Source organism: Myxocyprinus asiaticus, chromosome 33 (genome assembly GCF_019703515.2).
Source record: "Myxocyprinus asiaticus isolate MX2 ecotype Aquarium Trade chromosome 33, UBuf_Myxa_2, whole genome shotgun sequence".
NCBI lineage: Eukaryota > Metazoa > Chordata > Actinopteri > Cypriniformes > Catostomidae > Myxocyprinus > Myxocyprinus asiaticus.
The window spans coordinates 5,239,255-5,252,519 of NC_059376.1; the positions used below are offsets into that span (position 1 = coordinate 5,239,255).

General features: G+C 41.5%; 1 protein-coding gene across 1 annotated transcript in view; it reads right to left on the reverse strand.

Moving 5' to 3' along the window:
* Nucleotides 1-279: 279 nt before the first annotated feature.
* Nucleotides 280-13,265, reverse strand: part of LOC127424728 (taste receptor type 1 member 1-like) — a 57,617-nt gene continuing 44,631 nt past the window's right edge. Inside the window, exon 6 of the mRNA XM_051670150.1 lies at nt 280-1,243. Coding sequence (XP_051526110.1) covers nt 309-1,243 — 935 coding nt within the window. The 3' untranslated portion in view covers nt 280-308. The remainder of the gene's footprint in view (nt 1,244-13,265) is intronic.

Genomic DNA, 13,265 nt, shown 5'->3' on the forward strand with positions numbered 1-13,265 from the left:
TTATTCTCATAACTACTCCCGGAATTGAGCTCCACTCACTACTGTGTGTTTCATTACATAATAGAGAAAGATCTAAGCCACTAAAAAAAGCTACTAAATAATGCTGTACCTATTTACAATACTAAATTATTTCCTAAAATTTAGAAATAAAACCAAAATCCTTTCAAAGGTTCACACATTACACATGAATTAGCTTTCAAATATCTACAGTTTTCTTAATAACAACAATTATTAATAATCATGCTACTAAAGGCAATTGCAATTCACTTATGGCTTTTATCTGCATCTGTGCTACACCTTTGTGTGGACTATGTCCTGCTAATGGTTTGGGTGTAATTCTGAATTGATGTTTGAAAGTATGCTGGAGTGTTTTTTTCTGGTTGAAATATTATGATGCAAGCTTTTGGTATAAAATAGCTGAAGACAATTGAATTTATACTGGCTAGCTGGGCCACTGCATTTAAAAGCAGAATGTATTTGCTTTTGAGAGTGAGGTTTGCTGTAAAGTATACAATCCAGCTCACATAGAACAAAACAATACTAAAGGTTATTGATTTGGTTTCATTATAATTTTTCGGCAGATCTCTTCCCATGTAAGAAAACATGAGACACAGGAGACCAAGAAACCAACTTACAAACACAAGTGTGCTAATGGTCATAGTGTTGCCCCTTTCACAGACAAGCATAATCTGGCCTGTAAATGAAAATGTGTCCCTGGTGGGTTTTGGAGGTGCAACAGTTGCCCATAACACACAGGTAAATAAACAAATGAGAGAGCAAAACATAATGAAGAGCCACTGGCCATTATGCATCACCCACAAGCTGTGGAATTTAGGGAACTTGGCAGCCATTTTGAAGACACAAACAATTTGAAAGGCACGGACAGTCAGACAGGAGAGACACACAGTGAAGAAAAATGCAAATATGAAATTTCTCAAGATACAATGTGCAGATGTGGGTTTTCCAAAGAAAAAGAACATACTTAAGTTAGACATAGTCAAACATGACAACATTAACAAACACATGCTACCACCTGCAGACTTCACTATTGGTGTATCATGATTGTAGATGAAAAGGCAAAGGATGGCAATTAAGAGAATAATCAGACATAAGGCAGAAAGCATGAACACAATGGAGGGGATTTCTGTGTACTCAAGATAGATAACTGAGCGTGTCTTACATGTTGTGCTCCCCTCATCAGACCATTCACTCTCTGCACATGAAAAACAGGTATAGGGGTCTCCTGAAAAACAGCAAAATTATGTTTAGTAATACAGCCAAAATCAGGCTCTTGTGGTGAAGAAGGTCAAAGTTGTCAGATATTCATCATTCCAATCAGTCAACAATCAAAAAATGATTGACCACTGATCATTTAATTAAATAACTAGATTGAAATGTTTGTGGACAAACTTTAGGTTGGCTTGAAAAAGCCTAGTCCGAAAGTTTATGGATATATAGATAGATAGAAAGATAAAAACATAGAAAGATGTGTTGCTAGGGTGAGCTCATTTGGTTGCTAGGCAGTTACCAAGTTGACACTAAAAAGGTTCCTTGCTAGCATGAGTAAATTACCCAACCCAGAAGTCTCTACGATATTGTAGGTTCTACTGGTTGTTTAGATCAGTGTTACTATCAGAAATAGTTAATAATTATTTCTTTAGTTATTAATTAATATTTAAATTAAATTATAGAATCTAACTCATTAAAACCTCACACGGCACACCATTAAATGTAGTGTGCCACGTTCAGGAGCGGGTTTGATTATTAGCAATAATTAATAATTATCTTGATAATTATTAATTATTAAAATCAATAGAACATTGATGAGAATCAATGTTAGCTTTTTAATCCTTCAAATTCAATAATCATCAAAGATAATTATCAATTATCAAAAATCAATAGAATATTAATAAGGATTAATATCGCTGGGGCACCAACCTGGAATCAGGGACTAATAATCAGATAGTATAACAGTCTCAATATTAGATTGTTCTCTTAGGAGAATTGACATCCAAAAAATATCGACCTTCAAAAAGAAACAATAAAGGCTTCAATCCGAGCACTGACATCCCCTGTCAGCATCTGACACAGATGTATGCAAAACAAACCAAAACACTTCTCTTTGAAATATAACAAAGTTTATTTATGCAGAAATATCAATTAATAATAAATACAATGCAGTCAATAAACTTCTGACTTACAACTACAAACTAAACAGTGACATGATAAGATATGGTAACCAAAATAAGCCTATAACACATGAGAGGAAGGTGTGTGTGTGTGTGTGAATGTGTGTGTATGTGTGTGTATGTGTGTGTGTGTGTGTGTGTAAGGAGAGTGACAAACTGGCGGACATGACTCTCGTGGAGAGTACGTCACGTGAGATTTCCAGGCAGAGAATATGGGAGGAGAGAAGCCGGTTAATGGCGTCTGCCTGTTTACCGCGTGTCTCCGCTTGTACGATAACTTGGGGACAAAGCTGAGCTTTATCACGAAGTTATCTACTAGCCAAAAGTGTGTGCGAGAATGTTTGTGAGGGGTCGCGTGTGTGTGTGTGTGTGTGTGGTTAGTACGAGAGAGAGAGAGAATAAAGTGGTGGCACCAAAGCCGGTTTCGCGATCGTGGGAGAGAAAGCAACTGTTAGTTTATCACTCAGAGACGCGGTGGACAGCTCGTAAACCATCCTTCAATGAATAGAGTGCAATGCGGACTGCTAGGCAGTCTTTGGTTCTTTAATGGATAAACTCAGTGTGCCGGTCTCACCCGCGATGGCAGAAATACACAACAGTCCAATGTGGTTGGACTACAACACAGCAGATCTCATTCGTGAAAACAGTACATTACAGTAATACCTTGAGTATTATTAGCAGCAATGAGCGGACTCGGCGGTCCGTAAACTGTACAAGCAATAACCTTGATACACAAGAATAACACACTATAATATTCTATCTCTGCCCAGACGTAAACCTCTTACTTGAATCGCATGAGGATGCAGGTAGAATGTGTGTTCATCCGTTGTTTGACTCCGACTCATTTCCTCGAGGCTCGGGTGATGACAGGAGGCTGTTTCCTCGCACGCCGATTCTCAGGGGGCTGGTGGAGAAATCAGCGACGTCAACTTGATTGAAGGGGGAAGAGGAATCTTTTTTTCTCTTCACTTATGCAGGCAAACGGATGAAGATGTGGATTGCTCAGTGATCTCCTTCGGATCCGTTAGAGTGTTCGGTGGAACATAGAGTAATCTCAACTGTCCAGCGAGATGGAGATTGTATGGCCACAGTTTCAAGTCGTACGTTACTTCCTTGTGCCAAGAGGCTACACCTGAGAGCAGCGATGAGCTGCATCTACGCACGGTGAGCAAAGTTGCTGGAAGCAATTCCCGGAAGCATCTCAGAGGTATTTCTACTCCTGATGACATCATGGTTGAGGGGAGTTCTGTCATGTGCCTCATCCAATAGGAGTTGAGAGTTCGATCCTATAGTGAGCAAGGCTTCATGGGATTTGTAGTCTGTTTTGGACTCCTTTTGTTTGATTTCGGCGTGGTTTTTATCAGTAAGATTTATGACTGTGTGTGGGCCTCAGTTAGGTTTTACAACTGTGTTAGGCCTGCCTTTGTCTTCTATCTGAATACATGAGGCCCAACAATATACTGATGCAGAGATATGTCTTTCTAATTGGTTTCAAGGGTAACCCCATCTGATTGCTAGGCAGTTACCAGGGTGACACTCAAAAGGTTCCTTAATAGCCTAAGTCAAATGACCCAACCCAGAAGTCTCTACGATATACTGATGCAGAGATATGTGTTTTTCTGATTGGTTGCTAGGGTAACCCCATCTGGTTGCTAGGCAATTACCAAGGTGATACTCAAAAGGCTCCTTGCCATCCTGAGTGAAATAAGTCAACCCGGAAGTCTCTATGATGTTCTGGGTCAGAGATATGTGATTTGTTACTTGGTTGCTAGGGTAACCCCATCTGGTTGCTAGGCAGTTACCAGGGTGATACTCAAAAGGCTCCTTGCTAGCCTTAGTCAAATGACCCAACCCAAAAGTCTCTACTAAGTTCTGGTACAGTGATATTTGTTTTGCTAATCGTTTGCAAGGGTAACCCAATATGGTTGATGGGCAGTTACCAGGGTGATATTCAAAAGGTTCATTGCTTGCCAGAGTCAAATGACACAACCCAGTATTCTCTATGATGTTCTAGTGCAGAGATATGTGTTTTGCAAATTGGTTGCTAAGGTAACCCCATCTGGTTGCTAGGCAGTTACCAGGATGATACTCAAAAGGCTCCTTGCTATCCTGAGTCAAATGACCAAACCTGGAAGTCTCTACAATGTTCATGTGCAGAGGTATGTTTTGCTAATCGGTTGCTAGGGTAACCCCATCTGGTTGCTAGGCAGTTACCAGGGTGATACTCAAAAGGCTCCTTGCTAGCCTGAGTCAAAATACCCAACCTGGAAATCTCTATGATGTTCTGGTGCAGAGATGTGTTTTGCTAATCGGTTGCTAGGGTAACCGCATCTGGTTGCTAGACAGCTACCTGGGTGATACTCAAAAGGCTCCTTGCTAGCCTAAGTCAAATGACCCAACCCGGAAGTATCTATGATTTTCTGGTGCAGTGATATGTGTTTTGCTTATCGGTTGCTAGAGTATCCCCATCTGGTTGCTAGGCAGTTATCAGGGGATACTCAAAAGGCTCGTTGCTAGCCTGAGTCAAATGACCCAACCCAAAAGTCTCTATGATGCTCTGGTGCAGAGATATGTGTTTTGTTACTTGGTTGTTAGGGTGAGCTCATTTGGTTGCTAGGGAGTTAGCAGGGTGATACTCAAAAAGCTCGTTGCTAGCCTGAGTCAAATAAGCCAACCTGGAAGTGTCTACAATTTTCTAATGCAGAGATATGTGTTTTGTTACTTGGTTGCTAGGGTATTATGGTTGCAGTTATGAAGGTGATACTTAACATGGCTCCTTGCTATCCTGAGTGAAATAAGTCAATCTGGAAATCTCTACGATTTTCTGGTGCAGAGATATTTGTTATTCAAATTGGTTGCTAGGGTAAACCCATCTGGTTGCTAGGCAGTTACCAGGGTGATACTCAAAAGGCTCCTTGCTAGCCTTAGTCAAATGACCCAACCCGCAAGTCTCTACTAAGTTCTGGTGCAGTGATATGTGTTTTGCTTATTGGTTGCTAGAGTATCCCCATCTGGTTGCTAGGCAGTTATCAGGGGATACTCAAAAGGCTCATTGCTTGCCTGAGTCAAATGACCCAACCCGGAAGTCTCTACGATGTTCTGGTGCAGAGATATGTGTTTTGTTACTTTGTTGTTAGGGTGAGCTCATTTGGTTGTTAGGCAGTTAGCAGGGTGATACTCAAAAGTCTCTTTGTTATCCTGAGTCAAATGACCCAACCCGGAAGTCTCTACTATGTTCTGGTGCAGTGATGTGTGCGTTTTGCTATTCAATTTCAAGAGTAACCCTACATGGTTGATGGTCTGTTACCAGGGTGATACTCAAAAGGCTCCTTGCTAGCCTGAGTAAAATGATCCAACCCAAACGTCTCTACGATATAATGATGCAGCGATATGTGTTTTTCAAATTGGTTGCTCGGGTAACCCCATCTGATTGCTAGGCAGTTACCAGGGTGATGGTCAAAAGGCTCCTTGCTATCCTGAGTCAAATGACCAAACCTGGAAGCCTCTACAATGTTCATGTGCAGAGGTATGTTTTGATAATCGGTTGCTAGGGTAACCCCATCTGGTTGCTAGGCAGTTACCAGGGTGATACTCAAAAGGCTCCTTGCTAGCCTGAGTCAAAGTACCCAACCTGGAAATCTCTATGATGTTCTGGTGCAGAGATGTGTTTTCCTAATCGGTTGCTAGGGTAACCCCATCTGGTTGCTAGACAGCTACCTGGGTGATACTCAAAAGGCTCGTTGCTAGCCTGAGTCAAATGACCCAACCCGAAAGTCTCTATGATGCTCTGGTGCAGAGATATGTGTTTTGTTACTTGGTTGTTAGGGTGAGCTCATTTGGTTGCTAGAGAGTTAGCAGGGTGATACTCAAAAAGCTTGTTGCTAGCCTGAGTCAAATAAGCCAACCTGGAAGTGTCTACAATTTTCTAATGCAGAGATTTGTGTTTTGTTACTTGGTTGCTAGGGTATTATGGTTGCATTTATGAAGGTGATACTTAACATGGCTCCTTGCTATCCTGAGTGAAATAAGTAAATCCGGAAATCTCTACGATTTTCTGGTGCAGAGATATTTGTTATTCTAATCGGTTGCTAGGGTAAACCCATCTGGTTGCTAGGCAGTTACCAGGGTGATACTCAAAAGGCTCCTTGCCAGCCTTAGTTAAATGACCCAACCCAAAAGTCTCTACTAAGTTCTGGTACAGTGATATGTGTTTTGCTAATCGGTTGCAAGGGTAACCCAATATGGTTGATGGGCAGTTACCAGGGTGATATTCAAAAGGTTCGTTGCTTGCCTGAGTCAGATGACCCAACCTGGAAGTCTCTACGATGTTCTGGTGCAGAGATATGTGTTTTATTACTTGGTTGTTAGGGTGAGCTCATTTGGTTGTTAGGCAGTTTGCAGGGTGATACTCAAAAGTCTCTTTGATATCCTGAGTCAAATGACCCAACCCAGAAATCTCTACTATGTTCTGGTGCAGTGATGTGTGTGTTTTGCTATTCAATTTCAAGAGTAACTCTACATGGTTGATGGGCAGTTACCAGGGTGATACTCAAAAGGCTCCTTGCTAGCCTGAGTAAAATGATCCAACTCGAAAGTCTCTACGATATACTGATGCAGCAATATGTGTTTTTCAAATTGGTTTGCTCGGGTAACCCCATCTGATTGCTAGGCAGTTACCAGGGTGATGGTCAAAAGGTTCCTTGCTAGCCTAAGTCAAATGACCCAACCCGGAAGTCTCTATGATTTTCTGGTGCAGTGATATGTGTTTTGCTAATCGGTTGCTAGGGTAACCCCATCTGATTGCTAGACAGCTACCTGGGTGATACTTAAAAGGCTCCTTGCTAGACTAAGTCAAATGACCCAACCCGGAAGTCTCTATGATTTTTTGGTGCAGTGATATGTGTTTTGCTTATCGGTTGCTAGGGTAACCCCATCTGATTGCTAGACAGCTACCTGGGTGATACTTATCAAGGCTACTTGCCATCCTGAGTGAAATAAGTCAATCCGGAAGTCTCTATGACATTCTGATCCTGAGATACCCATCTTAGTGATTTTGAATGGAATTCAATGGTGTTTGGTTGCTAGGGTGCTTTAAATGGTTGCTAGGGTGTGGCTATGTAGTTACCATGATGATACTTGAAGACTGCTTACTCACCTAATTAAAACAAGCCAACTCTCATGTCTCTAGGACATTCTGCTCTGAAGATATCACACTCTAATTGAAAGCAATAGATTTGGTTGCTAGTGTGCTCTAAATGGTTGCAAGGGTGTGGCTAGCCAGTGAACAGAGTAGTTCTTAATGGCTGCTTACTAACCTGACTCAAAAGAGCCAATCCCCAAGTTTCTACGACATTCTGTTCTGAAGATATCCTTTTGAATGGAAGTCAGTGGGGATGCTTACTAACCTGACTCAATGGAGCCAATCCGCAAGTCTCTAAAACATTCTGTTCTGAAGATATCTTTCTGAGACATTTTGAATGGAAGTTAATGGGGGGTGGTTGCTAGGGTGTTCTAAATGTTTGCTAGGGCATGGCTAGCCAGTGACCAGAGTGATTCTTATTAGCTGCTTACTAACCTGACTCAAAAGAGCCAATCCCCAAGTGTCTACGACATTCTGTTCTGAAGATATCCTTCTGAGCCATTTTGAATGGAAGTCTATGTGGGCAGTTGTTAGGGTGCCATAAATGGTTGCTAGGGAGTGGCTACACCATTTCCAAGATGATACCTAAAGACTGATTGGAATCCCGAGTGAAATGAACCCGCCCCCATGTCTCTATGACATTCTGATTGGGATATATGATCTGACAACTTTCTTGCATCTGGTTGCTAGGCAGTTACCAGGGTGATACTGAACAAGGCTCCTTGCTATCCTGAGTGAAATAAGTGAACCCGGAAGTCTCTACGATGTGCTGGTGCAGATATATGTGATTTGTTATTTGGTTGCTAGGGTAAGCCCATGTGGTTGCTAGTTACCAAGGTGATACTTAACATGGCTGCTATCCTGAGTGAAATAAGTCAACCCAGAAGTCTCTACAGCATTCTGATCCTGAGATACCCATCTTAGTGATTTTGAATGGAAGTCAATGGTGTTTGGTTGCTAGGGTGCTCTAAATGTTTGCTAGGGCATGGCTAAGTAGTTCACATGATGATAGTTGTAGACTGATTGCTCACCCAATTAAAACAAGCCAACTGTCATGACTCTAGGACATTCTGATCCGAAGATATCACACTCTAAGTGAAAGCAATAGTGTTGGTTGCTAGGGTGCTCTAAATGGTTGCCAGGGTGAGCTAGCCAGTGAACAGAGAGATTCTTATTGGCTGCTTACTAACCTGACTCATAAGAGCCAATCCCCAAGTGTTTACGACATTCTGTTCTAAAGATATCCTTCTGAGACATTTTGAATGGAAGTTAATGACCCAACTAGGGTCCCATAAATGGTTGTTAGGGCATGGCTATGCCATTTCCAAGGTGATACTTAAAGAGTGATTGGTATCCCGATTGAAATGAGCCTGCCCCTATGTATCTATGTCATTCTGATTGGGAGATATGATCTGGCAACTTTCTTGCATTGACTGCCATAGCAGGAACAAAATTCTCTTCCCATAGTACCCTATGGTACTTTTTGGGACGTTTTACTTTTTTTACCCCTGGGGTACATTTTACCCCCAAACACAGGGTATGTTCAAACACGGCTTGCTAGCCTGTATCAAATGAGAGCACCCACATGTGTCTAGGACATTCTGATCAGAAGATATCACACTCTAGGGTGCTCTAAATGGTTGTTAGGGAGTGGCTAAGTAGTTTTTCAATGGATACATGAAGACTGATTGCTCACCCACGTGAAATAAGCTAACTGCCATGTCTGTAGTATGTTCTGATCCAAAGATATCCCTCTCAGCCATTTTTAATGGAAGTCAATAGGGCTGGTTGCTAGGGTGCTCTAAATTGTTGCTAGGGTGTGGCTAGCCAGTGACCAGAGAGATTCTTATTGGGTGATTACTAATCTGACTGAAAAGAGCCAATCCCCAAGTGTCTACGACATTCATGAAGATATCCTTCTGAGCCATTTTGAATGGAAGTCTATGGGGGCGGTTGCTAGGGTGCCGTAAATGGTTGCTAGGGTGTGGCTACACCTTTTCCAAGATGATCCTTAAAGACTGATTCGTAGCCCGATTGAAGTGAACCCGCCCCCATGTCTCTATGTCATTCTGATTGGGAGATATGATTTGACAACTTTCTTGCATTGACTGCCATAGTAGGAAAAAAAAAATGTTTTCATGGGCAAGACCCTTGCCATAGTATGCCTATGGGAAATTATTGGGACTTTTTTGCCCCCCAGGGGTGCACCATACCCCCAATCCCTTAGAAAAGTCATAGCACAGGTGTCGTCAATAGGCCGGTCGATTTGACACCTAATTCATGGGTCTACTTCAAACGGTGCGGGACGAGTTAGGTGCCGAAATTTTGTATGGAATAATAATAATAAGAAGAAGTATGTGAGATTACAATAGTGATGCTTTGCTCCGCAAGCACCACTAATAATAAGGATGTGAGATTACAGTAGTGATGCTTTGCTCCGCAAGCACCACTAATAAGTATGTGAGATTACAATAGTGATGCTTTGCAAGCACCACTAATAATAATAACTAGATAATAAAGTTTGAAGACAAACTTTATGTTGGCTTGACAAAGCCTTGTCTGAAAGTTTAAAATAGTTTGAAGAGTTGGAAGTTTGAAGGTCTTACAGTCAGACAGATAGAAGGAACATCATACAGATAGACAGCCAGCTGCAAGAAGTCCTATGCAACCCTACCCCTTGCTTGTTTTTCTGAATGGCAAAATGGTTGCTAGGGTAACCCCATTTGGTTGCTAGGCAGTTACCAAGGTGACACTAAAAAGGCTCCTTGCTACCCTGAGTCAAATGAAAGAAACCCAAATTCTCTACGATGTTCTGATGCAGAGATATGTGATTTGTTACTTGGTTGCTAGGGTAACCCCATCTGGTTGCTAAGCAGTTACCAGGGTGATACTTATCAAGGCTCCTTGCCATCCTGAATGAAATAAGTCAACCCGGAAGTCTCTACAATGTTCTGGTGCAGAGATAGGTGATTTGTTACTTGGTTGCAAGGGTAACCCCATCTGGTTGCTAGGCAGTTACCAAGGTGATACTTATTATGGTACTTGCCATCCTGAGTGAAATAAGTCAACCCGGATGTCTCTATGATGTTCTGGTGCAGAGATATGTGATTTGTTACTTGGTTGCTAGGGTAACCCCATCTGGTTGCTAGGCAATTACCAAGGTGATACTCAAAAGGCTCCTTGCCATCCTGAGTGAAATAAGTCAACCCGGAAGTCTCTATGATGTTCTGGGTCAGAGATATGTGATTTGTTACTTGGTTGCTAGGCAGTTACCAAGGTGATACTTATCATGGCTCCTTGCTATCCTGAGTGAAATAAGTCAACCTGGAAGTTTCTACGACATTCTGATCCTAAGATACCCATCTTGGTGATTTTGAATGGAAGTCAATGGTTTTTGGTTGCTAGGGTGCTCTAAATGGTTGCTAGGGCATGGCTAAGTAGTTCCCAATATTTTGGACATTCCCAATGTTAACATAGAGTGCATAATATGTCAACTCAACAAACCTGATATAATCATAGTTGTTATTTACAGGCCACCACAATATCACTTATCTTTGTTTCATAAAATATATTACCAAACTCTGCAATACATTAAACAATATGTCAGATAATAACTTTTTTATTGGTGTTTGGAACCATGATGAATTGAAAACACATGCAATGTCTACATTGATGGCAAACCTAAGCTATGTTCAGTATGTCAAAGAACCTACCACTGAAAATGGAACATTGATTGATCATGTGTACAAGATAATGTAATCTAAATATACTACTATTGCACAAGTTATAAATGATTTCAATGTAAACGTGTGCTAGATAGACGTCTTTGATGGCTTGTTTGTTTTTTTAGATGCCATGTCAAGTTTAAAAGAGCTTAAACTATTAAATGTCTCGAGTTGAGACACATATGTTTTGCTCTTTTGTGGTGCTGCGTGTAATTTTAGTGCAACAACAAACACATTCAAGCATATGAACGGCACGTAACATGATTTCAAACATTGCGCTGAAATTTCAAACAAATATTTTGAATATTAGCTAATCAGAATCAGAATCAGCTTTATTGCCAAATATACTTACACATACAAGGAATTTGTCTTGGTGACAAGAGCTTCCAGTGTACAACAATACACATATGTACAGACACACACATACATACATACATACACACATACACATGGGTAGTGCAGATCTAATACAATCTGTTATGTACAGTGCAAATGTTTTTTTTTTCAGAGGAATGAAATGGCAGAAGAGGTTGGATGTGTTGGATAAATATAAAAAAAGACTAAACTGTGTATTGCACATAGTTATTGCTCAATGGGGCAATTTAACTGTTCATGAGATGGATAGCCTGAGGGAATAAACTGTTCCTGTGCCTGATGGTTCTGGTGCACAGAGCTCTGAAGTGTCGGCCAGAAGGCAACAGCTAAAAAAAGGTAGTGGGCAGGGTGAGTGGGGTCCAGAGTGATTTTCCCAGCCTTTTTCCTCACTCTGGAAATGTATAGTTCTTGAAGGGGGGGCAGGGGGCAACCAATAATCCTCCCAGCAGTCCAAACTGTCCTTTGTAGTCTTGTGATGTCTGATTTCGTGGCTGAACCAAACTAGACAGTTATTGAAGTGCAGAGGACAGACTCAATGACTGCTGAGTAGAACTGTATCAGCAGCACCTGTGGCAGGTTGAATTTCCTCAGCTGTCGAAGGAAGTACAACCTCTGCTGGGCCTTTTTCACAATGGAGTCAATGTGGGTCTCCCACTTCAGGTCCTGTGAGATGGTAGTGCCCAGGAACCTGAATGACTCCACTGCTGCCACAGTGCTGTCTAGAATGGTGAGGGGGGACAGTGTTGGGGGGTTCCTCCTAAAGTCCACTATGATCTCCACCGTTTTGAGCGTGTTCAGCTCAAGGTTGTTTTGACTGCACCAGACAGCCAGCTGTTCAACCTCCCTTCTGTATGCAGACTCATCATCATCTCTGATGAGGCTGATGACAGTGGTGTCATCTGCAAATTTCAGGAGCTTAACAGAGTGGTCCTTGGCGATGCAGTCATTGGTGTAGAGGGAGAAGAGTAGTGGGGAGAGCACACATCCCTGGGGGGCACCAGTGCTGATTGTACAGGTGCTAGAAGTGAGTTTCCCCTGTCTCACAAGCTGCTGCCTGTCCGTCAGAAAGCTGGTAATCCACTGATAGATAGACATGGGAACAGAGAGTTGGTGTAATTTATTCTGGAGTATAGCTGGGATGATGATGTTGAAAGCTGAACTGAAGTCCACAAAAAGGATCCTTGCATGTCCCTGGTCTGTCCAGATGTGGCAGGATATGATGCAATCCTATGTTGACTGCATCATCCACAGACCTGTTTGCTCAATAAGCAAATTGAAGGGGATCTAGAAAGGACTAATATATAGGACTATGCAATTACACAAACACCGTCAACACAAGTCATGCCAGCTTCTAGCAGAATTAAAACTAATAAACGTATTCAGAGCTGAATACTGTAGCTGTTCACTTGTGAAAAAAACGTGAAATAATTTCACGACTCCCAAAAGGTCCGTGTACTTTTGCGTCCATTCTTTTTTACTTTTTAAACCCAAAAATGAATATTGCGGTTTCTTCTTTATTGATTTTAACACTGATGAATAGAATAAACAGATACAAACTCATTTTCTGTTGATTATTTCATTTTCTATTTAAAATGGAATAAAGAGAAAGGGGGAAATGGCTCAAATTTCATTTCCTTTCATTGTTTAAATTTTTTTATTTATGGCTTGAATATTTGATATGCACATGAGCGACACTGAAACGCGCCTTTCATCTGGTCAACTTGCCCCATCGTCTGTAGCCTACTGCCTTAAACCTATCAGATATAATTAGAGTTGGGATCGCTCTGCAAATTTGTCTCAATTTTCATTAAATATTGTCCCAAACCACCACTAACT